The 24,607-nt window shown below is 44.9% G+C and overlaps 1 protein-coding gene across 2 annotated transcripts; it reads left to right on the top strand.

The window, feature by feature from the left end:
- Window positions 1-318: 318 nt before the first annotated feature.
- Window positions 319-23,753, top strand: CLDN18 (claudin 18). 2 transcript variants are annotated; one of them, XM_030873532.2, is made up of 5 exons: window positions 319-538; window positions 17,989-18,153; window positions 18,773-18,890; window positions 20,899-21,009; window positions 22,003-23,753. In XM_030873532.2, exons 1-5 carry the CDS (start codon window positions 319-321, stop codon window positions 22,172-22,174), a joined length of 786 nt encoding a protein of 261 aa, XP_030729392.1. In that variant the 3' UTR covers window positions 22,175-23,753. The 2 variants fall into 2 exon arrangements, with proteins under 2 accessions (XP_030729392.1, XP_030729391.1); XM_030873531.3 differs by lacking the exon at window positions 319-538 and adding an exon at window positions 9,729-10,025.
- Window positions 23,754-24,607: the final 854 nt, after the last annotated feature.

Below are 24,607 nucleotides of genomic sequence, written 5' to 3'. Positions count from 1 at the left end.
TGCCCTCTGTTCCTGCTTTACTCTCCACAGACGGGAGCCTGGCTAATCAGAAAACTCCCTCAAAAGGTAAACAGTGAGTAGAGTGTACATATGGTGGAAAACAAATGGCTCTTGGTACCATGTTATGGAAATTATCTCACTCAGGTAGATAAAGGAGCAGGGTGAGCCCAGGTGGCACTGTTGAATCCCCTCCTTACACGGCCCATTCGTGACGTGTGTGCCAGCCTCTCTGAGAAAACTCCATCCCTACACTCAGTGCTCTCAGAACTGGACTGGCCTCCTGCTGAGTGGCGCTCTGTGTCAACTCTGCACCCCACCATGTCCGTGACCGCCTGCCAGGGCTTGGGGTTTGTGATTTCACTGCTTGGGGTTGCGGGCATCATTGCCGCCACCTGCATGGACCAGTGGAGCACCCAGGATCTGTACAACAACCCGGTGACAGCTGTATTCAACTACCAAGGGCTGTGGCGCTCCTGTGTCCGAGAGAGCTCTGGGTTCACCGAGTGCCGGGGCTACTTCACCCTGCTGGGGCTGCCAGGTAAGGGCTGGTACCTGGCAGGATGTGGGGGAAGACAGAGGTGGACAGGAGACAGTGGCCTCTGTCTGGCGCACCACAGAAGGACCACGGGGGAGGGAGAAGCAAAAGCCTCCACCACCAAGGTAGGAACAGGAGTGCAGGAAACTTAGGGAGAGGAGCTTCCTAGAGCTGGTAGGGCTCCTGTATCCCTAACTGGATGGTACCCAGTTCTCCCCATTGGGCACATTTTTAAATAACTCCTATGCAAGCAATAGCATTGTCTCAATCACCAACAGGAAGAGGACTCAGGAGGCCCAGATCATAGCCACTTCCTTCCTTTAGCCCTAGAGATCTCCCCTCCCTGAGTTGGGGACTGTGAATCTCCTGAACGGAGTTCCATCTCCAGCCCCCCCTGTGCCTGGTCCCAGCTTCCAGGGGACACCTCAGCATGTAGCAGCAACAGAAAGGGAGCAGAGGAAAGGGACAGAGAAAAAGAACTGGGTGCTGCATTTCTCAGGGACGGAGGCGCCAGATACGCCCCTTCTCTGAGTCTCCCGACCTCCAGAACATATTGGTCACATGGAACCAGCTTCAGGGCACTCTCTGCACAGAGGACCCTTGTAGAAAGTGCACTCCACTGTGCGGGGCAAAGGGGTGTGGGTGTGATGTCCAGACTGGCATATTAGCCACACAAGGATTTGTTTTCAAGGATTTGTAGATGGGTCATGTTAACTTGAAGAAATTCAAGTCTCAAGAGTAGAGAATGTTAAAAGTATCTTTCACTCAGGTAACAGAGTAAGACAATGAATACACGTGTCATTTTTATTTCTTAGTTCTTTTTTCCTTCCATAAATATACATCAAAGTCTGGAGAGAGGCATTTCCTAAGGTGGACACAGTAAAGAGGGTCAGAAATAGAACTAGGGCTTCTCCTGCAGGAATTCCCCATTTGGCTGCAGGGTCAAGACTTAGACCCACACAGAAGGTAAGAGGTAAAGACTCAGTGACGCAGTGACTCAGTCTTTTATACATTCCACACCTATGGATGGAGAGCTCACTACGACCTCAGGATTCTGTGGGCCTGGCGCCCCCCCCCCCCACAAAATGTGAAAGTGCTCTGCGGGCTGGGTATGACAAGGTGACAACGAAGGAGGACAGAAGGCCGGTGCTGCAGTAGATGAGATGAAGATGACCTGCTCAGGAAGAGACCCACCGAGAAGGAAATCCCACAAGTGACCCTTGAAAGGTAGTTAAGAGTTAGAGGGGCAGCATCCCAGGAGGAAAAACAGCATGGGAAAAGGCATGGGGGTGCTTCCACCCAAGTCTGACTTGCGAGAAAATGAAGGAATGACCTTGGCTGGAGAAGAGGGTTTTTACGGAGATGATGATGAAGAGCATCGAATGCCAAGCTAAGAGATGAAGGGCCTGGGTACAAACAGGAGAATGTGAACCAGATCCATGGGTGACCAGCTGCCAATTCAGTGAGGTCTCCCTCCACCAGGGACTGGAGGAAGGCGAGCCACTCCCACATCCCTATGTCCTACTGACCCCTCCTGAGCTTCGGGGCTAACCATCTGCCCTAGGGATTCTCACTCACCTCAAATGCAAAACGCCCCAAATCTCTCAGAGGTCTGGTCCATGGACCTGTGTCCATGCAGAGCTAGAGGCCACGAAGGAGAGAGTCAGCCTGAGGCTGACCTCTCGTGCACAGAGCGCCCACGTGACATCTGAGGAGTCATACGGCTTCACAAAGGGCAAATAACTATGGCAGACCTGGCACTAGCACTTGAGCCGACAACTGCCTTGCAATATTTTGTGTAATCTCTACAAGTCACCCTGTGAACTTGGTGCTATCACTACCACTTTTTTAGAAACAAGGAAGCTGAGCTGGGGTAACTTGCCCAAAGTCACATGCAAATGGAGCCAGGGCTCAGACCTGCCTGCACCTAAGCCCCAGCTCGCAGCCCTAACTGGTAGCCCCAAGGCTCTCAGACACAAAGCAGGAATTCCCAGTGCAAAGACACCTTTCCTATCCTCCCCTCTTGCCTAAGATTGGGGCTGCAGTCTTGGGGAGTGTCCTGGACTAGCAACAGCTGTCAACAACCCCGGTACTTATTTTGCAGGTTAAGAGAGGGAGACTTAGAAGGGCAAAGTGACTTGCCCACGTGCACAGAGCTAAAACTGAGCCAGACTGAAACTGCTCTAGGGCCTTCTCTTAGAAATTTTGTGTGTGTTCATATGTGAAGATCCTGCAACTAGATAGTTCAGAGAAGGATTTTTCAAAGAGAATTTTGTAGGAATCGCTTTTAAAAGAAAGAAATTCTTGCAGCCCCTCAATGTTGATTTCAATTATATTCATTTTAGTGTCACTTTAATATAAACACGTATAACAATAGATTTAAATTCCTAATGCATATAAATCTTATACAAGGACCAAAGCCACACTTGCAAGTGTAATGTAAATACCACTAAAACACTAATAAACACAAACGTCAAAATTCATCTGGTGTTAGGTATATTGTTGGTTTTCGTTTGGAGTTTAACAAGACAGAGACAGCCTCAAGTCCGATTTTGTATTTCACCTTTCTCAATGTTTTGCCTTTAGTATTATTAATGCAGATTCTCTATTCACGTGGGTTTGTTTTACAAAATGGTATTAATAAATTCGAGGTACTCACATGTTACACGTAGGCACCACCCCATCAGAGAATCATCCTCTTGAGTCTGTAGTGATGAGGCATCTGTGACTTGCTGCTTTTTGCAATGGTCTTGTTCATTTGAGGTGAGATTGGGATGTGTAACTACTGAATGTGGCTCTAAGGCTATCAACCCAATTATTTATGGAATTGGGGTGGAATAGTTCTCTGCTGTGTATTTACCACCACTAACTGTTGCAATCGGGTTTATGCAAAGACAGGACAGAATATTGACCACCAGGGCACAGTTGTCTGAGCTCATGGTGCCAGTGCCACAAGGTAGGGAGAAATTCCCCTGACTCCATTTCTATTTGAGCTGGAATGAACCCTTTGTTCAAGTAGCAGCTGAGGCTATCACTTCACTGACCCCTGATATAAACATGATCATAGACACCAAAATGAACCCAAACCGTAAGTGGCTAGCCTGAGGATCTGGAACATACTTGTTTTAACTTCCTTTCCATTGCCATGTAATGGCATGTAATGTAAGCACAGAATATTTTAATTTCCATGGAGAAGCTATATACTCCCAAGAACGCAAACACAGATACTCAGGCTCAGAGGGAAGAAGTCAGGCACAGGCAAACCCTCCAGAGAAATCTGAGCCATAGGACTGGCAGCCAACCTTCCTAGGCAAAGTCTTTTCACCAGAACCATCACTGGCAGCCACCCTGTCCTGGGCTGACCGGGTTTGGACAAGGTCTCCTCTTGGCAGGGATAAGGAAAGAAAGGCAAAGCCTCTGGTCCCCCTACACAGGCAGAAATAATAGGAAATAAACAATAACACAAAATAAATGTTTTAATTAATTAAAATTTGAAATTAAAAAAAATTTTTTTTAAATTTTAAAACCCAGTAACACAGAAATCGTGGCGCTAGAAAGAACGTTTATTTGTTCAACAAACATTTATTGAGCACCTACTATGTCCCAAGCTGTCTGCACACGGGGAACATAGATATCAAAAGGCTCACAAATCTAGAAAGAGAGACAGAGGATGAACAAACCATTGCAATGCAAGGTTTCTCAACCTCGGCACTACTGACAGTTTAGGCCACGTAATTCTTTTTCGTAGGGTACTGTTCTGTACATTATAGGCTATTTAGCAGCATCCTTGGCCTCCATCCACTAGATGGGAGTAGCAGCACCTCTCCCTCCCCAGTTGCGACAACAAAGATGTCTCCAGACATTGCCATGTATCCCCTGGGGCAAAAGCAGCCCCAGTTAAGAATCACTGCAATAAAGCATAGTCAGCAGACATGACGGAAGGGAATTCCTAAAGGAACTGACAGCTGAGCTGAGTTACTAACAAGAAGTATGAGTTACCCAGGAAGATAAAGAGGTAAAGAATTTTCCAGAAAGAGAGGAACATCATTGGAAAAGACACAGTGGCATGAGAGAGTGTAGTGTATTAAGAGAATTAAAATAACTTAGACCTCCTTGTGAGGCAACACAATACAATATGTGTTAAACACTTAGGAATAATATCTTTAAATATTAGGCAAGGATCGCTTCTCGGCCTTTTGGCTAAGATCAAGTGTAAATATTAGGCAAGGATAAAGATGAAAAAAGAGGTTTACTAAGAAAATTTTAAATGTCAATTAAATGGAAATATATACTACAGGTTCCTAGATAGGAATATTATAAAGATGTGAATTTGTTCCTAATTAATGTATAATAATAAATAATATAATTAACTAATTACAAAAATAATAAAATGTATTAAGACCTTACCCTGTGCTAGGCATTGGCTCAAGGAATTAGCATATGTTCATTTATATTTTAAATATAATTTACATGGTTGTATAAATTTACATAAATTACCTTACACTTAACTTTAATTTTCACAACAACACTATGAGGTAAGTAGTGGTATTACCTCCATTTTATAGATAAGGAAACTGAAGCACAAAAAGGCTGTAGAATTTGCCCAGTGACACTGTAGTAGTAAGTGGCAGGTGAGAATTCAAACCCAGGAAGAATTTCTGCAGAGCATAAGCTTGTGTGGATAATATTACAAGAATTCTAATCAAAATGCTAGTAAGAGTTTTCCTTTGGGAACTTGACAAAGTGGTTATCTATAAGAAGAAAGTAGATGAAATTAACTTTTAAATGTTTTTTTTAAGAATAATACAAAAGTAAAGAGCTAACTCGGCCAGATATTCAACCAAATTCTAAAGCTGTGATAATTAAAAGGGTGCTTCGGCCCAAAGATGGACAGAAGGTCAATGGAACAAAGTCTAAAATTAGAAAGACATATACGTGAATTTAATATAGATAGAGGAGGTTTTACAAAGCATGGGGAGAGGGAAGGTTATTCAGTGAGTGCTGTAAAAATTATTGATTAACTTTTTTTGAGGGAAAAAAAGAATCATAGACTATAAACCAAAATAGATTCCAGATTAATTAAATGTAAAGATACATAAAATACTTTTAAACTTTCTATAATTCTAATATCATTTCTAAATGGAAATTAAATTCCTAAGCATAGAAAAGAACAGTCATTTTACTACATCATTCAACAGATTTTTATTAAGCACGTATTATTATGCACCATGTACTGTGAACCTATAAATGGAACATATAAATAAAATATAAATGGAATACGCTGTATTTTTTCTAGAACCATGAAAAACACTAAAAAGGAAATAATTGATGTGAAAAGATCTTTTTAGTAATCATAGCAATATATTAAGATCCTTAACAAATAAATAATTCATATAAATTGGTAGAAAAATGCTAAAATTCCAGCAAATAAATGAGGAAGAAGTACAAACTGACAACTCAAGAAAAGGGAAAAACAAAGGCTCCATAAATATTTGTTTAAAAACTATAGTTTCAAACTCATTAGTAATCAAAGTAATGCAAATCAAAACAAGTGATCGTGTATAACTTACCAAATTCACAGTGTAGGTAAGGGTACGATGAGGCAAGATCTTTCAAATACTGCTGCTAGGAATAAAATTCATAGAAAAAAAAATCTGCTTCTACATAAGAAAGATTTTTTAAAACCTCACACCCTTTGACATCTTAATTCCTCTCTTAGGAATCTGTCCTAAAAGAGTAATCAGAAATGCTAGCAAAGAGTTATGTGAAAAATGTTCATCATAACATTGTTTTTCATACAAAAAAAAAAAAACTGGGGAAGGGATATAATCTAACTATATAAGAATAGATGCTGTTTTAGTGAATAGTAGTACTTCTATTAATGGGATATTAATATACTAAATTAAATATATTAAACAATGTATGCAATCAAGTGAAAAGCACAAAACATGAAATCGTATAATCTCTTAATCATGTAAAAATATATACAGAGAATGGATTAAAAAGAAAGTATGCCAGATATTTTGTCTAGGATTTAAAACTGTAAGATTTTTTTAAATTTTCCCTACTTCTAAATTTTCTATTTTGAGTACCAAAAGGTAGAGTCAGGAATTAAGAATATAAAGTGTGTTAACAGTTTAAAAGAAAAAAATCAATAGATGTATCAATCATTTGTCTTGCTAATAATACTAATTTTACTCCTCCTATATTCCTAGCTATGATATTTTATATTGCTATTTGACCACCATTTTGCCTAATTGCCATAGATGGTGTTATATTAATATTCCTAAAATGAGATAAAGAAAAGGTAGGGGAAATGTTTTCTCCAATGTCAGTAAAATAATACAAGCTCCTGGAAATTTACAACCTGAAATGCCACCACCAGAACCAAATTTAAAGTTGAATATAGGGACGATTCCCCCTAAGAAGTCAGCAAAAATTTTTGCTCTATTTTAAAGGTGATTAAACAAAGTTGTAACAACCTCATTATTGTTAAACACATACCGTGAATTATTACCATTATTATTATATACTATTATAATCAGACCACAAACTATCACTATCATTAGAGATACATTTAATATATTTTAACAAAGCCTGTTGCCATGAACAAGAAAGCCAGATGTTCCTCTGCGGACCCCCATTCACTCTTTGGCAGTGACAGCTAAAGCAGTGGTCCACTCATTTTGGAGCACAGAAAACTCACCAGGAAGTGAAAAATCCCATCTTTCACATGTTTTAAAGCATGTTAGTACTTATTTCATATTTTAAAAAGTGTATAGACTTAGAATTTCTCTCTACTCGTTCAGTATTCTGCCTGGGTAGAGGGAACTTTAGTTTATCCTTTAAACTTAACTTTTCCTTCCTCCAAAAACATAAAGCCACTGTCGCCATTTCAAGCAAGAAAGAAAGCTTAATTCCTTATTACCTGAATAACTTTGTTTTTTCTGTCCTGAAATTTTGCATAAAAACATTTGCATAGGAGAGTGGGTGGGGAAACCTCCATGAATCAGAATAGATAACTATAATAACTTTTTCGTTTTAATGTTTCCATTTTCAATCTACTGTTCTGGTGGTATTGTAGTCAATGTGTGGGGAGGGGGTAGACAGATGTCATAAAATGAACAACTGGAAACCAAACTCTTACAGATCTCTTTGTGGATAAAAAGCCTGCCTCTTAGTTGAAAAAAGAGTAAAATGAGCTCTGTCCACAGACACAGTGGCAGAATCATTCCTGACTTACTCCAACATTTTCCAGTTGAATCGGTCGATCCCTGTCCACAAGCAGAGAACAGTCACTTCTTCTAGCTGCCTTCTACCTACATTTCAGACTTGGCCTTGTAGCTCAGTTCAGGGGATACAGAGCCACGACTTGACTTTAGTCATGTAACTCTTGCCTGCTCTCGTCTTCTGGGTTTCCTGACTCATTCTTTTTCCTCTACAAACACTGATCACAGAACCTAAAGCAAGGTGTGCGGTTGAGGGGAGCATTGCCTCCATTCAAATCAGAGGGGAGACCTTGCATATTTGCTTTCTGTGTTTACTGGGAATAAAGCCGTGGGAGTGGTGGCTGGGTGCACCCAAGATAACATTGAAATGTCCAGATGCACAGGCCTGTTTCCGGGAGAACCTGTCTGCAGGCTAGAGATTGGAACATGGGTGTGTGGGGCTGTGTATCAGGGCCCTGACATCCAGATTTGGGGAAAGTCTCATTAAAATGTGTCTGAATTCGGAGGCCAGACACACACCACCTACGGGAAGCAGCAGGTCCATCAGTTCCCTAACATAATTCTAAAATCAAATTATGTAGACAAAACACCATGGCTGATCTCCAGCCAAGTCTCTCTTTTGTGTGACTATATAATCCTGATATTTTGACCAACTGTAGTGAAAACCGCTTTTGCAAAATGTAGAAGGTGACAGTGTGTGAGACCTGAATGGGCTCTGAAGTGTTCTAGTTTAATCTGTCCATGTTACAGATGAAAAAACTGTGACCCACAGAGGTTGAGCCATTTGTTCCAAATCACACAGCACACGGCGTGTTAGGGACAGTGTCAGGAGCAGATGCTAGGCCTCTCAGTAACCAGGTCAGGGTCTCTGGCCCAGCCTGCCCTGTTCCCTCCTCCTGGCCTTTGTGGAACTTCCATGTCTGCATGCCACGTGGTCTTCACGTGGTTCTTGCAACAGGAGTGAAAGGGTGAGATGGCCGTCAATACAATGCCCTGCTTCTTCTCATCCCAGTTCCAATATCAGTGGACCGAGAGCCTATCTCTAGGATTTGGCTTCCTGTTCTCAAAAGAGGGGACAACTCTGCCTGCCTCTGCCACTCCATATGGAAACAGAGAAGGAGCCCCAGATTGGAAGTTGAGATGGGAGCTCCACCTTTGTCATCTTTAAAGTAGCTGTGGGGGCTTCCCTGGTGGTGCAGTGGTTGAGAGTCCGCCTGCCGATGCAGGGGACACGGGTTCCTGTCCTGGTCCGGGAAGATCCCACATGCCGCGGAGCGGCTGGGCCCGTGAGCCATGGCCGCTGAGCCTGCGCGTCCGGAGCCTGTGCTTCGCAACGGGAGAGGCCGCAACAGTGAGAGGCCCGCGTACCGCAAAAAAAAAAAAAAAAAAAAAAAAAAGTAGCTGTGGCTCAAGGCACTTGGGCAAGTTTCTTAACCTGTTTGTAGGTCGCTTGACTCACAGCCCCCCCCAAAAAAATATGGGTGGGAAATAATAATACCTGCCCCACCCATTTCTGTAAGATCAAAATGGAACTGTCAGTGAAACGTGGTTTTAGTCGTGAGGAGAAAATGTTAACATCTGGTGTAAGAGGAGATTCCTGGAGCCTTTTTTTTTTTAAGTGAGGTCAGGCGAAGTGGTTTCCTGTGATGAGCAGAGCCTAAAGGAAGGGCTTTTTTTTTTTGGTGGTGGTGGTGCGGGGCGGGGGGGTGAGGGGGGTGGGGGGGGTCTCAGCTGCGCTTCTTCCCCAGAGGGTGGCGCCCTCTGGGCAGAGCCCGAGCCAGGATGGGGCGGGGGTGCACTCAGACTGCCTCGCCCTTAAACCAGCTGGGCCTTCGCGGTGCAGCGGGACAAGTGCCTCTTGGGGCTGCTTCCCTAACAAATGAAAAAATAATGCCCTTGAACCAAGAGTGAAACTGAACTATCTAAGGAAAACACTGTGAGCAAACACTAAGGGCTGAGGGAAACCATCTAATCAGAGCAGCTCCCCAGGAGCACAGCAGGACGAAGGAGGCAGCTGGGTGGGAGGACGGTGACCCAAGCCATGTCCACCACCACATGTCAAGTGGTGGGCTTCCTGCTGTCCATGCTGGGCCTGGCCGGCTGCATCACTGCCACGGTGATGGACACGTGGAGCACCCAGGACCTGTACGACAACCCTGTCACCGCCGTGTTCCAGTACGAAGGGCTCTGGCGCAGCTGCGTGCAGCAGAGCTCCGGCTTCACCCAGTGCCGGCCCTACTTCACCATCCTGGGCCTGCCAGGTAGGCGAGGGCACAGGTGAGGCAGGGAAGGGCCTGCTTCTCTCACCGCAGCCAGGAGGGACTGGTGAGATGCGCGCAGGGCATGACCCTTGCAGCACGGGCTTCGGATCGGAGGTGTGAATAAGAGGAGAAGTTGACCCGGTGTCAAAGAGGGCTATAGTCGTAGCGGTGAATATCGGAGACTTCGTACTCAGGTCAAAGGAATTGCTAGTAAGGAAGCAAGTCTTGAAAAGAATGGGTCTATTGTGAGGACAAGCTCATGGTACTAGAATAGACAATGTTTCTCAAGGAGAAAAGTAATCGTGTGCATGTATGTGCATTGCTCTTGCCTGCACACACATGGGAGTAGGTAGGATGGTGAATATTTTCTTCCAGTCCAAAAAGTTTATTGGGAGCTAATATCATTTCATTATCAATTCAATTAATTTTTCCTTTGAAAAGCTGGAGTTCTCTGTAGGTGCCAGAAAGTATACATTGCCATTAAACTATAAATATATTTTCTCTGCATTTGTGTTGAGAGGTTCTGGTCTGCACTCCTAAAAAACAATGCATGTCAAAATATAATTATAGAATTGTAATGATATTATAATAATTTCAGAATATAAGTATAATTATAAATGTGACATCGTTTCACCCCTGAAGATAAAATCAGCTAAATCCCTGTTTCTCATACAGATAATTATTTCAAATAGGAATCACAGGAACTTTGCATTCTAGATATTATGGAAGCTCTACTTGCATTTGTTTTTTAAAGCAAAAAGAAGTAAAAGGTCAGGCTGATCAGTGGCTCTAAGGAGCGGCCCAGATGTGAGTTTGGTGAGGAAAGGAAAGCAGGGCTGGGTTTTGCCTCTCTGAAACAAACACTTTGTGGACAGGTAGAGGGGAATAAGTTTGCACAAAACTGTTAGGAGCCTGTGAAGCCCTTGAAATTGAATTGTAAAGAGCAATTCAATTAATTCATCTCCATGTGTAGAAAGAAATAGAAGGTGGGTGGCAGAGTGGAAGAATTGGGGTATTGACTCCATTTTTAGAAGCCACTTGTGTTGCAGGACAGACCCATCCCTGACTGAGACCTGCTTAGAGAATCAAGGGTGGTAGAACCTGGCCGGAGGGAAGGAAACCCTGGAGGAGGGATGATGCTATAGCGTGAGGGCAAAGGTCAGAAGGGAGGAGATGTGAGACCGTGGATTGTTGAGTTGCTAGCTAATTTTAACTATTAAATGAAAAAATAAGATTGACCTTATGTTGAAAATTAAGGCATGACATTCCATGACTTCAGCTCATTAACCCAGGGCCCCATCACCTGTTATCAATCTCTTGCTCATTCTGTATTTTTCTACACATGGGGCTCCCGAATACCCCCACTCCCCTAAATGGCCAGACCCCATCGCTGCCACTCTCATGGTCTTTCCTGTTCTATCGAGGGATCCCATCCTCCCTGAGCCCTCCCAGAACCTCTCCTCATCTCCCCACCTCTCTGCAGAACAAGATCCCCTCCCTCCCTCCCTCCCGCCCAAGGCCGACCTCTCCACCCTGGCTCTGAAGGCCCCACGCCCTCCTGTCTGGCCGTCACCGCTGCTCAGCCCCTCTCCTTTCTGCCTCTTTCATCTTCCCTCCTCTCTTATGCTCATATCCTCCTTTACTGGAAAACCTTCTCTTGATGCGGATCATCGTCAATTTCTGTCTCTCCCCGGCTCACTGACAATCAAATTAAAAGGCTCAATTTTTCTACCACCCCTCACTCTTAACCTCTGGTTTCTATCCTTCATCTCTTTAGAGTGTTTTCTGCTTTGATTGTGACAGAAGGTCGGGCAGAATCTTCCAGTCACCAACTTCCAGTTCTCACCTCTCATCTCCCTGGATATTTCAAGACCTAACCAGCTTCCATGGTTCCCCACTCCCAGCTTAATTAGGTGCAGACATGACAGCCTGACACCCACACCCTCCTGCATTGCTCACCTCCCTTCCCTGACCCATCTCTTACCAGCCCTTTGCCCACAGCCTAAGGTTTTCCCTGTCCATTTACTAGGCCTTGGGCTTGGTCCTGGATACCCACTGCCCCTACTGCCCAAATGTCCCCACCTTACACCCCAACTGCTACCTGCACAAATCTTCCCATATGTGAGGTCCAGCTCAATACCATCTCCTCCCTGAAGCCCCCTCACATCCCCAAATGAAAAAGGATCCCACAGATCTCTGTACCACTCCCGACAACTGCTCACAAATCTGAAACTCTGAAAAGCTCCAGGCAGCCTTCACAGAGGGGGACCCCAGCCCTGCCGGTCTGCATCGGGGAAACAGGATCCCACCAAAATCCAGGAAAGACATTTCTTGGGACTGAGTGTGTGGGAGAGGAGATACTTTAAATCGTTGATCATGTATGGCCTTGGAGAACAGTGTGGATTTAAGAATAGCCAGTCCTCAAGGCAGCAGGAGTGACTACAGTGTCAACTGGCATCCTGAAATATTGTGAATAAGAGGAGATCTTCCCCCCTACCTTGGTCCAGGCCTTTCTCTTCCTCCTCTTCCCAAGTCTTCTTCCATTCCTGCCCTTCACACTCTCTCACCCATGGCTTTCAAATTCTCAACTATATTAATCACCATGTGAGAGGATTCAGGTTTGTACACGGTTAACACAAATCAAAGCCGTGTCAGGTTGGAGAGAGATAACTGCTTTTTTTCAAATTGTTTTATTGTTTTAAATTAATTTTTATACAATTTTTAAAGCTTACTTTCCAGTTACAGTTATTATCAAATGTTGGCTACATTCCCCGTGTTGTTCAATACATCCCTGTAGCCTAGATTACACCCGATAGTTTGTATCTCCCACTCCCACACCCCTATATTGCCCCGCCCCCGCTCCCCACTGGTAACCACTAGTTTGTTCTCTATGGAGAGATAACTTCTTTTTAGGGAAGGGGAAGAAACTAAAACTTACTGAGGCTGGCTTAGTTCCATGCTGGGGCCAAGCAGCATCTGATCCTCACAACACTTCTTTGCAAGAAATATCTCTATCCCACTCCAGAGTTGAGGAGACTTGGCTTCCGTGAGGTTAAAAGACTTGCCTAATGACACTCACCTGGTATCATGAAGTCTGCAGGTTTTCATGAGATACCCAGGACCTCCATATCAGTTCCCTGGGATCTCTAGAGAATCAAAGCCTTCCCACCTTGTTCTGAAGGGCTTTCCCTCTGAGGTCTGGCCTTAGACTTCCTTCCTCTGGGATCCCCTCCTTTGGGCTCCTCCACCAGCCATTCCTGCCTTCAATCTGAAGCCAAGCTGTGCCTGAAGATATGGGTCCTCCCCCTCCCACCCCAACAAAGGCCCCATTTCCAGTCTTTGGCACTTTGTGACTTGCGGTCTCATCAGCCCCACCCACACCCCCTAGCCAGCTTAGTGATGTCAGCCACTGGGAACTCTTTCCTCTCAACTCTCCATTCTGAGCACCTCCTCCGAAGCCCTCTTGAGGGCTGTTTCCCAGATTATTCCTTGCAATTTTATGTCACTGAACAATTAAATGAAAATCCCTAGGGATCAAGGCAAAACATTAACATTTCTTTAGAAGTTTCCCCAGGAGAGGTTAAGGTACAGCCAGGATTGGGAACCACGCCTTGCCTGTCAGTTCATAGCTACTTTGGGGGAATAAGATATATTGCAACGGTGGGGGGTGGGGGCGGAAACTGAGTTCCCATTTTTCTGTTTGCTTCTGTCAGCCCTGAATCCTGCCCACCTTTCAGGTCTGATAATACGTCTTTGTTCATTGGAAAGAATGCTGTAGTCACACCTTTGGTGCAGGGAATCAGTCTATAGAACCCGTTGACTCACCTGTTATCAGCTGATAAGCCTATGCCCCTTGCTCAGAATATCAAATAAGAGACAGAGAGGCTAAAAGAGAAATCTTACCTCCTTTGGAAGCAGTTCCTCTGGTGACTTATCCATGGAGACGGATTAGTATTCCAGGTGGTAGAATCTTCCAGATGGAAAGGAAGTTCGGGTCACCACCATGCATCCTCATGGTCATTACTAGACATAGGGGGGTTCCAGCAATGAGTAGTGAAGAACATTTCCCCTCGCTTCCTGACAGCTGCCCCCATCACAGCTCCCACCCTCAGAAGAACACCCACAAGTGGTCTCCAAAGCAAGGAAGATCTTGGTTCATCCATCCAGGTCCAGAGTTGTGGCTCTGACAGTGGCCCCGCAAGATTTAAGACAGTGTGTCTTTGCCCAACCACAGGCTAAAAGAAAGTGGTAATCTAACCCTAACCCTAGAAGGAGATTCTAAAAAATAAAAAGGAGCTCAGGGTCAGGGTGGACCCCTGGTTCAAAGCAGGTACCAGTGTTCATCAGAAATCCAGAGATCAAGAGAGAGCAGTAAAGAATGAGGTCTTGTCATGCATACCTGACCCAGCAAAGGCAAGAGGGCATCTGAGAGCCTGAGGCAAAGGCTGTCTTTGCAAAGGCAAAGACAGGCTGGCTACGGCTTCGGTACCCAAAGAATCCTGTGGCACACACAGCAGCAGCTGCTCTCCACATCAGGCAAGCCCGGTGCTTTCACCTCCCACCAGCTGGCATCACCATCCCTTCTAATCCAGCAATGTCAGGGAAGACCACATACTTCAGCCACAGCCATAGCACATACATGGTATGTTTTCAGGAACAAATAGTAGAACCACTCAGTTAAAGAGATTCAGTGACCCCATCCTTGCCAACAGTCCAGGATGAGTAAAATTTTGCATAGAATGAGGAAGGGATATTTTTTATCCTACTTGGTTAATATTGTTTATTTGGCTGGTTGATTGGTTGATTGATTGGTTGGTTGGTTGGTTGGGTTTTAGTTGTTTTAACCAGATGCCTTGCCAGGTGCTTCTCAAAAGGGATAAAGGATTTTGTTCTCTGAATGGCTTAAGGCTTAAAATATCAGAACAAGAGCAGTTTTTAAAACCTTTAACAGGTTCCTGAGTAGATTTGAAGTTCATAAGAGGCCCATGAGGACAAGACGGAAGGAAAGTCAAAGTCCCTTCCTCCTCTCATAGGTCCAGTTTTCTGGTAGCAAAATGCAAAAATAGAAGAGCCCTGAGGGTATTTCCTGAAGTCTGGGGCTGCCCCACAAATGTCCTCTCCACAGCTGTCCTGAACCACAGCCTTAGAGTTTAATTGTGTGTGTGAAAGAGAGCTAGAACCACACGATGAGTGACTGTCAGAAAGGGGTTCTATTATGATTTCTTAGCCAAGGTACTCCCAAGGTGAAAAGAAATTTGAGGTTCAGGATTTCCAGTGAAAATATAATCTTTCCAGGTTGTAAGCTGCTTGAAGACAGAGATTATTTCTCATGAAATTTTATTCTTCCTACAGCATCTGGCAAAGGGCTTTGCAGAGAATTTGAGCTTAAGAATACATGATGGATGAATGAATGGATGAATGAATGAATTCATGGATGAGCGCATGAATCTGTTAATGTTTGACTATGAAAGTATACCAACGTGTGCTGGATGAATACACAAAGGTATAAATAAATACACAAGTAGATGTCACATGCCTGCATTTGTTAATGAGGGAATGGATGAGGTGTTTGTTCCCAGTATGTGTGGGGTCAACAAAGCCATTGGGCAAGGCTTTGGAAAACAGAGGTGACACACTAGAGTCCTCCTATATTAAGGAGTGGATCCAGAGGCCACTCTTAAGCCCTCATGAGTTCTTTTCACCTTATTGGGGCCACCGTGGCTCTAGCATCAGGAAACTGCAAGCCCAAGACGCTAATGTTCAGCAATTCTTCTAGGAATGAATGGTCAGATCCTGGAAGATTGATCCACACCGTACACCAACACATCTACCCCCAGAATATAGTGGTTAATAGGACCAAGACTGAGGATGGATGCTTATAGAAATCTCTTCCCAGCAGGGAAGCAAAGTTAAAAGCAGAAGTTTCTTTAGGGAGAAGAGAATCAGAATTAAGTGAATGGAAGTCAATGGCACAGAGCTAGAGTAGCTGGTTACCATTGTCTCACTACCTGATGAGCAAGTTGCCGGGGCCTCCATTCCTCAGACACTGCAGAAGGCTCTCTAATGAACTGATCTACCTCTCCTGTTTTCAATATCTTTCATTGATTTCCAATTCTTCCATCATGACAAATTGCTTTATGATACACACGTTAGAGTGAATAAGCAGGCAGCTCTCCTGATATTGGCCATATTTGAGATGACATCTTCCCTAAGAGACTGGAGAGAATTCCTCCCAGGGCTCCCTTGTCTTGAGAGTCACATTTATAAATAATCTCCTGGGACAGGCAATTCCCTGAGATGACTTTTGGAGAATATTCCTCTATACATTCTTAGCATCCATTTCAGAGGATGACATTTTATGGTCTAGTCTCCAAGTTTGAAGGATACATTCTGTTAGGAGCTTACAGACCCCCATACCTTGCTGGCAGCCAGAACTCTACCTGTTTTTCCAGGATAAAGGACCTCAGAGCAATGTATTGTGATGGGAAAATAACCATTTTGAAACATTCCAAGGTTTGACCCCCAGCTCTGCCTTTCCCTTGATATGTGTCTTTGGGCAGTTATTTAACCTCTGAGTCTCAATTTCTTCAATCATAAAATAGAGATAATAATACTACCTACATTGCAAGGGAGTTTTTATATGGATTCAATCTCTTAACGTTGAAAAGTCCCTAATAGCTTTCAATTAAAAGTAGAAGTTGGCGGGCTTCCCTGGTGGCGCAGTGGTTGAGAGTCTGCCTGCCGATGCAGGGGACACAGGTTTGAGCCCCGGTCTAGGAAGATCTCACATGCCGCGGAGCGGCTGGGCCCGTGAGCCATGGCCGCTGAGCCTGCGCGTCCGGAGCCTGTGCTCCGCAATGGGAGAGGCCACAACAGTGAGAGGCTCCGCGTACCAGAAAAAAAAAAGTAGCAGTTGGCTATGACAACTAGAATAGGACAGAGCTCTCTGCTTTGCTTCACATGGTTCTTCAGTTCTGCTCTACCAGAACTACCCACACTAGTGGCCTTTCCCTCTGGAAGACACAAGAACTAATTTATCTTCCTTTTGTAAAATTAATTATGCTTGTGGTGGACATGTTTAATGACTTTCTTTCCCCGCTTTGGCATAAGCTCCATGAGGGCAGAGACCATATCCGACCTGTTACTCACGGTCATCCCCATGCCTAGTCATGCAGGCTCAGTAAAAAACTGTTGGGATGAGTCACTGCACCTTAAGGACGCACTAGAAACCTCTTTGGAAATATCTGGAGGGGAGGCCACTGCAGGCGAGTCCCAGCAGGATGTACAGCTTCCATTGATTCCTGGAAAGGGAACTGCTGATAAACTGTGGTTGTGCTGAAAGGCCTGAGATTGATATAATCGTCAAACCTACAGCTCACCACGACCTTAGTAGTCTCTTTGGGAAGAGGCAACAATACAGTGCCCCTGGTATACCACCTAGTGACCTTGCTTCATTATAGGCTGTGAGTGAGTATTGAGCTTTCTGGAAGTGGACACAACCCTATGAAGCACTGAGTTCCTATGGAAAGACTAGAGAAGAAAGATGTTTGGGTTAGAAGTCAAAGCAACACAGTTTTACTATAAGCTCTATCAATAATTTTTCATGGCACCTCAGTCAAGCCATTTCCCCCTTCTTGGACCCCAGGTTATCAAGCTTTAAAATGAGGACATGAAGTAGCTAAATTCCCTTGGCCCTCCCAGCTCCAACAGTTCATAATTTTCTCATTCTATAGACTCCTGCGTGCATGTCTTTCATCAATCAGGGGAGTGTAAGCGATGGTTTTGCGTTTTTCACCATTTCATATCCCCTGAGGATGATAAGGTTCCCAGTTTATGGACTTGCCTTTTCTCAGCAGTTTGGTGCTGGTTGGCTGTAGTTGTTTGGTTGTATTACACCAGAGCCTACTCAATCACGCTGAGGTGGTCTTACTTGTCTGCTTGTGTCTTGCCCCTCGCCCCGCAGCCATGCTGCAGGCAGTGCGAGCCCTGATGATTGTGGGCATCGTCCTGAGCATCATTGGCCTCCTGGTGTCCATCTTCGCCCTCAAGTGCATCCGCATTGGCGGCATGGATGACTCTGCCAAAGCCAAAATGACACTGACCTCCGGGATCATGTTCATCATCTCAGGTAAACAAGGAGCCTGGGGTTCCCTCTCTCACATGCGCATCCAGGAATGTCAAAGCAAAATCATTCTGGCAGAGGACAGGGCTTCTCCCTAGTGAGCGTGGTTTGAACATGGATCAGAGCTTAACACGCTGGGATTCAAGATCTGGGATTAAGGCTCACTTACACTCTACAGAATTATCGTGAGTGCTGGTGTCCCTCTTAGCTGCCACCCTCGCCTCATTATGAGAGATTCTCAACTCTAGGTAGACATGTGACTCAATCCCTAAAGGCATTATTTTGGTGAGACTTTAGAAAATAATTTTAAGGGAAAAGCCCTTGACATCATCAAAGAACCAGGCCCAAAATATTTGTACTACTGACCCCTGGTCCCAAGATGGAAAATCTCTTTCTGCGCACGTACAAATCCTTCCTCAACTGGAGAGATAAAAGAGTGTAGGCACCTAGCACAGGGTCTGACTCACAGTGGGAATTCAATAATCGATGCTTGGATTGACCATCCTGTTATAGGAATAGCATATTCTGCAGCCTGCTCCTCTAAACTCGTTTAAACATACATTGCCTCACAAACAATGTGATCCATTTAAAGCTGACTCCGGAGTTTTCTTTTCCTTGCCCACAGGTCTCTGTGCAATCGCTGGAGTGTCTGTATTTGCCAACATGCTGGTGACTAACTTCTGGATGTCCACAGCTAACATGTACACCAGCATGGGTGGGATGGTGCAGACCGTCCAGACCAGGTAACCCCCTGATCTAGTCTCAGTATTCCGTGGTGAACATTGTTGTAAAAATCCGATTAAACACGTATGCCTAATGTGACTGTCAGCGCCTGAAATAGCAAAAATTTATCAGAGGCAACCATGCCATATCATAAATCAACAATGATCTGTAAATTCATAAGCTTCATTTCAGTGAAATATCCTTGGCGATATGACTTGAGGCTGATCTGACATTTGCATTGAAATACAGCGACAGTTCACAGTATTTATCTACCACTCTGACACAGGCCCCATTGTGGTGGCAATGAAACAGGCACTGCTAACCCAAGCCTGTAAATGAGCGTCACCCCCACATCTCCAGTCCATGACGGGAACCCAGCTAGGGACAGGGCAAAGCTGGAATCGAAATGAGGGAGGTGCGGTACAGATGAGAAAAGTAATGTTTCTTCCTTGTACGGCTGCTCTTTCTCTCATTCATTCATTCATTCATTCTACAAATGTATCGAACATACAGGCACTCTTCTGAGGTCTGGGGATAACGACAAGGTCCTCGTTCTCACGGAGGTCACGGTCTAGTGGAGGGAGATGAAACCTCACTGTAATTTGGTGTCGGAAGCAGAGTAGAACTTTTCAAAGATGGAAGAGCAATTCCAATACCTATATTCATTTAGCCACTTCAAAGGGACGTATTTCATAGCAAGAAGCAGCAGCAAATTCCTGAAGGAGAAAGATCTTGTTCTGGGAGAGCAATGTAAATATTATACCTAAGTGACCCGTCATCTCTGGAGTGGATACACTTGGTATTTCTCTAGCAGCACCATCATGGGAGACAGATGAGCGTGAGCATGTGATAAATCCATTACTCTCTGGCTCCCTGGAACTCCACTCGCCACCCATGTTCCTGCTTTATTTCAAGAATAGGAAAAAATGTGATCCCCATAAGCTGCCCTCATCCTCCTTTACCATCCCCTCATGGTCTCTTGACTACAAGGGCTACTTAGAAGCATGTTGATCAACTCGTCCTGGTTTTCCTGGGATTTTCCCAGTTTTAGCACTGATAGTCCCAGATCCTGGGAAACTTCTCTGTCACAGGCACATCAGGATGGTTGGTCACCCTACTTTGAAGAGCTCGCCTTGACCGCAGTATCTGGGTGCCTGGTGTCACTGCCCCTGCCTGAGGAGTCACCCACCTGCCTGGCACCCAGCGCTAATGCCCGCCATCACTCTCTTACACCATCTCCTTAGAACATTCCCGTGTCCCTTGGGCAGGCAACTTCAGAGATTTTGTTCTCAGACAATTCTGTTTTGATGTAATTGAGTCCCATTGGAGGCAACCCTCCAAGGGGAAGGGCACCAGCCTTGGTGGACTGGAATTCAGTGTGGACTGGAACAGAAGCACCATGAGGGTGGGGTCTATGTCCGTTTTTTTCATCCCTTTGTCCCAGTGCCTGGCAGTGCCAGGCACATAGTAGGAGCTCAATAAATACTTGTTGAACAAATGAGTAAAGAAATGAATGAAAGAATGACTGATCTCTTCACATTAGGTCTTTCTAAACTTAATGCTCCTACCGGCATGGATGGTTACCAGGGTTACTTGAGTTAGAGATTTATCCACAGTAAGAACCCAAGAGACCAAAATTCCTTCTGAAATAATAACTTGAGACTGATTCCCTAATCTCTCAAACTTCTCTTACCAAACCTTCAAGACACTTCCCTTTGCCAATAGGGAGGGAGGGGGATCTCCTGAGATGTTTCTCTGAAATTAGAAGTTTACAATTAATTCTATGCCTGAGTGATGCTAGGGGCCTAAGAATCCCACAGCTTTCTTGCTGAGTAGCTTCAGTCCCAATTCTATTCTCCAGGACACCTGATTCAGTTGACTGCGACCCAAAGGGCTGTGTTCAGGAGCGGGCTGGGATAGATGTAGAATCCCAAAGTGGGGACAGAGAGGATGGGCATGGCCAGGTTCACTGGGTAGAGCCCGGGGAGTTGAGCCAACCACATTCACAGCCACCGTCTCCCCACCCAGGTACACCTTTGGTGCGGCTCTGTTTGTCGGCTGGGTCGCTGGAGGCCTCACGCTAATTGGGGGCGTGCTGATGTGCATCACGTGCCGGGGCCTGACGCCCGAGGAAACCAAGTGAGTCTCCCCGTCCCAATGCAATCCGATGTTTTATCCGAGTCCATTTTAACATATCATTTGCAGGCAGAATGATCAGTATAGGTACACGGAAGAACTCTACTGACAAGAGGATCGTGAACCTTATCTTTTACGAGGAGACCTAAACACGAGAACAGGCCTATTTCAGCCTGAGCAGATTTAGAAAGGATGCTATTGAAGGAAAAACCCAGCCCTCTAGGTTCCCCCCCACCCCCGCCCCGACTCCAGTATTCTGTAACTCAATGGTCCTCAGCTGGGAGCAATTTTACCCACCTCCCACCCCCACCCCCCCCTGCGCTGGTCCCCAGGAGATATTGGGCAACATCTGAAGACTCTTGATGGTTACAGCTTTGGGGTGGAGGGGTTGGGTGATCCTGGAATCTGGTGCTAAATATCCTACAGAGCACAGGACAGGCCCCTACAGCAAAGAAGTATCCGTTCCAAAATGTTAGTAGCACCGCCGCTGAGAATGCCTGTTGTGCCTCTGTAACTGGGCCTGGGGTTGGGAGACCTGGATCCCAGTCAGGTGCTCCTGTTCACCAGCCCCGTGACCTCTAGCCAGTCATTTGCCCTCTCTGAGCCTCTGTTACCTCATCCACATACTAAGCAGATTAGGGGAGATGGGTTGCATGTAAATACCTCCCAGCTCACAAATTCTGTGATTCTTTGGCATGACCATGTTCACCTGGACATCATTTCTGGTTCCGCTTCATCTTAATTGATGAACAGAGGGAACTCACTAGTCACTAACCCCCCAGCTCTAATACAAAGCAAGAAATTCTGCTCTACCACAGAGGCTGAAAAGCCAGTGTCCCAAAGCCCAGGGAAGCAACTGTCTCAGTTTGCCGAGGACTAAGGGTTTCCTGGGACACTGGACTTTCAGTGCTAAAAGTCAGACATCCTAGGGAAAATGAGTAGTTTGTCCTCCTACCAAATACATCTATGATCATAGAATATTTCTTTTGCTTTCAGCTACAAAGCCGTCTCTTATCACGCCTCGGGCCACAATGTTGCCTACAGGCCTGGAGGCTTCAAAGCCAGTACTGTCTTTGAGTCCAACACCAAAAACAAGAAGATATACGATGGGGGTGCCCGCACAGAAGATGAGGGACAATCTCATCCTTCCAAGTACGACTACGTGTAGCCCTCCAAGACACCTCGGCAGGAGCAGAAGAAATCCCCCAACTAGAGCTCACCCCAAAACAAGGACATTTTACCTTGATTTCTAATTGCTTTTGACTCACAGTTGGAAGTTAGAAAGCCTTGGTTTCACCTGTGGTGAGGCCAGATGGTCTTGGACACCGGCCTCTGTCTCTAAATGTTCCATCACGAAACAGCTGAGTTAGCAGATGTGCCTTAGAGACTATAGCCCACATTTTCCAATCCTCCAATCCTTTTCCGATTCATTTTCCAATCTTTCCAATCCTTCCAATCCTTTTCTTTTTTTTAACATAACCTTTTTAATCTGATGATAGAATGTGGTTTGAATTCCTATCAATCACTTAGATAATTTAGGCAGACTCTCCCTCCTCCTTCTAGCCAATGGCCCATTGATGATCTATTTCCCAACTCATCCCCCAGAACAATTATGAAAGGAAAAACAGAGTCAATCAAAAGACATCATTTTCTGCTATTCGATTTTTGCCCCTTCCCCCCACCCCCGCCCTAACTTGGCTACTAATAACACCGATTGAAGGAAAGTTAGTAGGGAAAAATATTTATCGTATCTGCAGCTCATTATCTCAGTTTTCTTACACTATGATCTTGAACGTTACTTGGACCGAAGTGATTTCAGTTTGACGAAACCAACCTTTTCCACTTCTGCTAACATCTGCTAATTCTAGCTGGACTCCCCACTGCAGGTCCTCTTTCTGCCACAGGCCAGAAACTGTCCTCAGAGGAATGAGAAAAGAATTTTTTTTCTTTTTTCTTTATTTTTTTTTGGTAATCTAAATATATTTGGTTCTAAATATACTTAGAATAAATAATGTATTAGTGAAATGATATACTGTCTCTGTGAATCAGCCTCACCACTGCACATGAATAGAAGAAAATGAAACAAATAATTGCTCTGATGTTGCATTGTACTTTGTAAAATCACATTTAAGGCCAAATTTCATGAAATGCTCACTGATCCTATTTCTTTCCCTTTGAGGTCTCCTGGGCTCTGATTATAGATGATAGAATCAGTGTAATCCATGTAAAAACCAAATAATGGAACACAGCAGGTCCTAGGAAGTGAGTTGAAACTGGTTCTTTTTTTAAAAAGTGATGAGCCTGAATGTAATATTTCCAAGTGACAGGTGTCCACACTTCCATGGCTGCAGGCCGCTAAGAGTTGAGGGTAGCACTTACTTGGCACTGTGGTCACCTTGTGACACTGAAAGCTGGTCCCTTCACTAAATTCATCTTGAGTGGTTGGACCGTTGGATGTTCGAGAACTCTCTGCAGCCACACGCCTTCCTTGTGTGCATCACTACTGCCAAAAGCCTAACCTCCTTCTTCCAGGCCACCAGAATCCCATCCCAGCACGAGAGCCAGAATAGGGCCCCCCCAGGAAACTGAGGTAAGGCCAATCTCTCAAAACTACCTACTCAGGGAACAGCGCTGGCACTGGGGGAATCTGACCATTGGGTTATTCTTTGGAGGAAAAAAGTCCTCAGGCCAATAGTGCATATGAAAGTGGCCTCCAAGGAGATGGGTGAATATTCATAGGGGTCTTCAGGCTGTAAAGACTACTTGGGCGGGGGGGGGGGGGGGGGGGGGGGGGGGGGGGGGCAGGGCGGGGGGGCGGGGAAACCAGATCATGGCCCATTAAACAGAGAGGACTTGTGTTCACCAAGAATCCAAGCAGTAAACCCAGAGACACTTCTCAATGAGACAGCAATGGTTTTAGGCCAAACCACATAAGAGCGCTCATGAAAATCATTGTCTAAGATGGGGTAAAGGATGAACAGATAAAACTAGGATGGACCTGGAGATTATCATACTAAGTGAAATAAGTCAGAGAGAGAAAGACAAATATCATATGATATCGCTTACATGCAGAATCTAAAAAAAAATGATACCAATGAACTTATTTACAAAACAGAAACAGACTCACAGACTTAGAGAATGAACTTACGGTCACCAGTGGGGAAGGGTAAGAGGGAGGGACAGATTGGAAGTTTGGGATTGACATGCACACACTGCTATGTTTAAATTACATAACCAACAAGGACCTACTGTAAAAAAAAAAAATTAAAATTAAAAAAAAGTCAGCAAGTGCACGCACACACACACACACACACACACACACACACAAAGTGGAGGTTGGGAGGGAGAAAGCTGAGCAATGTAGGACATGGAGATTGTTCAGGGTTCTCAGGGTTTGAGTGGAAGGCCATGAACACAGTGAACTCTCCCCCGCACCACCACCAAGTCCCTAGTCAGGTCTGAGGCCCTGAGGTGTGGCTCAGCTGGGCTTTTAATTAGCACATTTTCTATCCAACACTTAATTGTTTGAAAGCTTCCATGTAGTTAGAGTGCGCTTTGTAAATTTTTTTTGTTGCTGCTCTGTCTTATTGTACATGCACTG

This window comes from Globicephala melas, chromosome 4, assembly GCF_963455315.2.
Source record: "Globicephala melas chromosome 4, mGloMel1.2, whole genome shotgun sequence".
In the NCBI taxonomy this organism is placed as follows: Eukaryota; Metazoa; Chordata; class Mammalia; order Artiodactyla; family Delphinidae; genus Globicephala; species Globicephala melas.
This window is presented reverse-complemented; position numbering and strand designations above follow the sequence as displayed.